The sequence below is a fragment of the Myotis brandtii genome, unplaced genomic scaffold (genome assembly GCF_000412655.1).
Source record: "Myotis brandtii unplaced genomic scaffold, ASM41265v1 scaffold504, whole genome shotgun sequence".
Classification (NCBI taxonomy): domain Eukaryota; kingdom Metazoa; phylum Chordata; class Mammalia; order Chiroptera; family Vespertilionidae; genus Myotis; species Myotis brandtii.
In genome coordinates this window covers 2,942,273-2,945,471 of record NW_005369217.1, presented here as the reverse complement: position 1 = coordinate 2,945,471, position 3,199 = coordinate 2,942,273, and the positions used below count along the sequence as shown (strand labels likewise).

The 3,199-nt window shown below is 32.5% G+C and overlaps 1 protein-coding gene across 2 annotated transcripts in view; it reads right to left on the bottom strand.

Annotated features, from left to right (window-relative positions):
* Positions 1-3,199, bottom strand: part of CEP83 (centrosomal protein 83kDa) — a 124,079-nt gene that overhangs the window by 39,361 nt on the left and 81,519 nt on the right. For both annotated transcript variants that reach the window (XM_005877022.2, XM_014548341.1), the window contains exons 8-10: positions 1,706-1,820; positions 319-463; positions 52-201 (exon numbers count right to left, since the gene is read on the bottom strand). In XM_005877022.2, coding sequence (XP_005877084.1) covers positions 52-201; positions 319-463; positions 1,706-1,820 — 410 coding nt within the window. The remainder of the gene's footprint in view (positions 1-51; positions 202-318; positions 464-1,705; positions 1,821-3,199) is intronic.

The window sequence follows — 3,199 nt, the reverse complement described above, 5'->3', positions numbered from 1 at the left end:
TATACACACACACACACACACACACACACACACACACATATAATATATAACCTAATACTTTGAAGTTCTCTTCTGGCCGACTCTTCTGCCATCTGTGAAGCCCGCAATTTCTCTTCACACTGATCCTTTTCAGACTGCCTCCAGACATCATATTCCACTTTCATTTTCTCTAAATCCACTAATCTGTTCTCAAGTTCAAGCCTAAAACAACAGATGATAATTATGTTACAAGAACTATAATAAGAATAATATGACAGCAAAATGTGTTCATTTGCAAGGAGATTTAATGCAAAAAAAAAAAGGTAATTATGTACTTACTTTTCATCTTGTAATACCACAAGTTTTTGATAACCTTCTTCCTTGGCAGCTTGTACTTTACGTATTAATTCACGATCCTTTTCTGCTAAGAGCACTTTGTGCTGTTCAACAGCTGATTTGAGAATTTCATTATCTGACTGTAATCCTAGTATTTTTTAAGGAGAAAAATGTGCTATACTCAATCTTATTAAGATGAAAAATCACATTTAATAGCAAACATTGATAAATTGATAAGACAACTATTAGAGTATAGAAAGTAAGTCACTCTAGAAATATATTCTCAAAGATTATTACATTGATAAACTTTCTTAAGAATGAAACAAACTAAAACTCAGAGTTAATTTTTCGGTCATTAGTTTATTTAGCATACACACACAAAAGGTTAATAAAAGGTTACATACATTTATTCATTTGAATCTTTAAAGCTAGGGATATCAACCCGGCTGATAGCCAAAAAGGTTTAAGTACCTACTTCACCCCTACAAAGGTTCTGTAACCTAAGACCCACAAAGAACATCATCATCAAGCTGGCCGGAGGCAGCCTGAATAAAATCATAGAACTCTTCAAAACCTATTATTCTAGCAGAGGTGTTAGATTTCTAGTAGAAATATAAATTGGAAACTTTCAATTTTGTCAAATGAATTTATAAATCTTCCTTGTAATTAGATGACAAGTATTTTGCAGATAAAATAGCTAAAATTTGTTATGTAACTCAAAGTAAAAAAAGAATGCTAAACTGGATCCCAAACTCAATAAGTTCCTAAGAAAATTTACTCCCTAACTATGTAAGTTCATGAGTCAACATCAAGTAGAAATTAATAATGAAAACAATCATTCATCGTAAGTTCTGTCTAAAACTACAGAGGCCAGTTCAACTGAAGACCAACTCAAGGATAATTACAGGCCAAAGGCAGCTTATTTAAGTACTTAAGAAAAGTCAGAAATAATATAATTTCTGAGGAATCCTGATGAGAAAGACATTCTAAACAGTAAACTGGAGCTTAAAAATAAGCTTAGGCTGAACGAGGCTCAATCACTGCCAGGGTCAACATAAAAATATTTTTAAAGGTAAAAGTTGGGCCTGTAACTAATAATCACATGATGATCTAAATAGATTTAAAATTATAAACTCAGGAAGTATGAAATTCACACTGCAAAATTTCACTTAATTTATGTATTAATCAAGTAACTATAACATAAACATGATTTTTTAAAAAAGTTAGATCACAAAATGAACATTCAACATATAAACAACAAACAATCCATATGTGGTCTAACATTAAAAGTCAAGTAAGCTGAAAATCTGAAAATAAAAACTCAGTGTGACCTATTTTAATAATTTTAGTTTAGATGTGAAAATAAAAAGCATGGAAAATTATATATTACCATCCAATTCACTTTGAATCTTATTTCTTTCTCTTTCTAGATCACTCTTAGCTCTTGCTGCTTCCAGTTTGATGTCTGTTATTTCTAGTTTGTTTGAATGTTTAAGTTCCTTTACCTGTTGATAATTAGAAACTGAAATTACTATGGTCATTTTCTTGCCATTAACTGCTTACCCTGACACTTTAGCAGAAATGAGAAAATGCTGTGGTAAGCACCTTCAACAGGGAAAGTTGTTTCAATGCCTGGAAAAATACTTGTCATCAAGAAAACAGTTTTATCCTAATAAAAGAGAATCCTTCTTTTTAAAAGAATGTTGGTGACAAGAAGGCATTCAAGATATAAGGATCAGCATATAAAATGTTACATAGGTATAAGATCACATTGCTTGCTTAAAAAATAAGCTAATGTGTTATAGCTAGAGTGGCAGGGAATAAACTTTATACACCATAAAAAGGGTTGTGTATCCTATTAGCTATTAAAGGTGCACAATTAACTTTGTTTCAGAAAATTAACTCTAATTGCAAATGTATTAGATTAAGATACTGAAGGTAAAGAAACCAATGAAGTGGCAAAGAATTGACGGAGAAGAAGGGTGCAAGAAGGATCAATTGAATTTGGTGACTAAATAATGTATGTGTATATGTGAGTGTATGCACACATATGTGGTGGTAGTGGGAGGAACAAGTATGAAAGTTATAAATCTAAACCTTTATTGTCAAAATCTGATTCTTTTAAAGCCACAAGTGAATATAAATAATTGTCAATGTTTTCCATTAATTAACCCATTTATCAATCATATACCAATTTTCATCTTTCCTGAGACATCCCTTTTGGAAGTTGAATAATTCTAGTTCATAAACACTATTCCTTCATTCTTTCAATAAATATTTATTGAGTATCTATTACATGTTAGGCACTGTTTTAGGAGCTGAGGATACAGCAGCAATCAAGAAAGCTTTTTCTCTCCAATCATCTGCACTACCTAACATTTTCCACATCCCTTCCCTTTGATAAGGTGCTTCTAAAATTAGGAGGATGTAACCAATACAGATACAAAGGTTAGATAAACCTGCATTCAGACATATTATACTAAGGTATAAAACTATAAAATCAGAGTAGAAAACCATGAATATATACAAGTGAAACACGTAAAATGTGAGATGATGGGTACAGGAGGGTAAAGGATGATTTAAGTGTAATATAATCTAAAAAACTGGAGTTGGCAGTTAGAAAGAAATCAAGAAGGGGTCCTAGACAAATATCACATGATACCACTTATATGTGGAATCTAATGAACAAAATAAACTGACAAACAAAATAGATCCAGAGTTCCAGAGGCATGGAAGCATGCAACAGACTAAGGATCCTCAGAGGGAAGGGGGCAGAGGGGAGAGATCAACCAAAGAACTTATATGCATATATGCATAACCCATGAACACAGACAATAGTGGGGTAAAGGCCTGGGGAGGGGATGGGAGTGGAGATGAGGGGGAT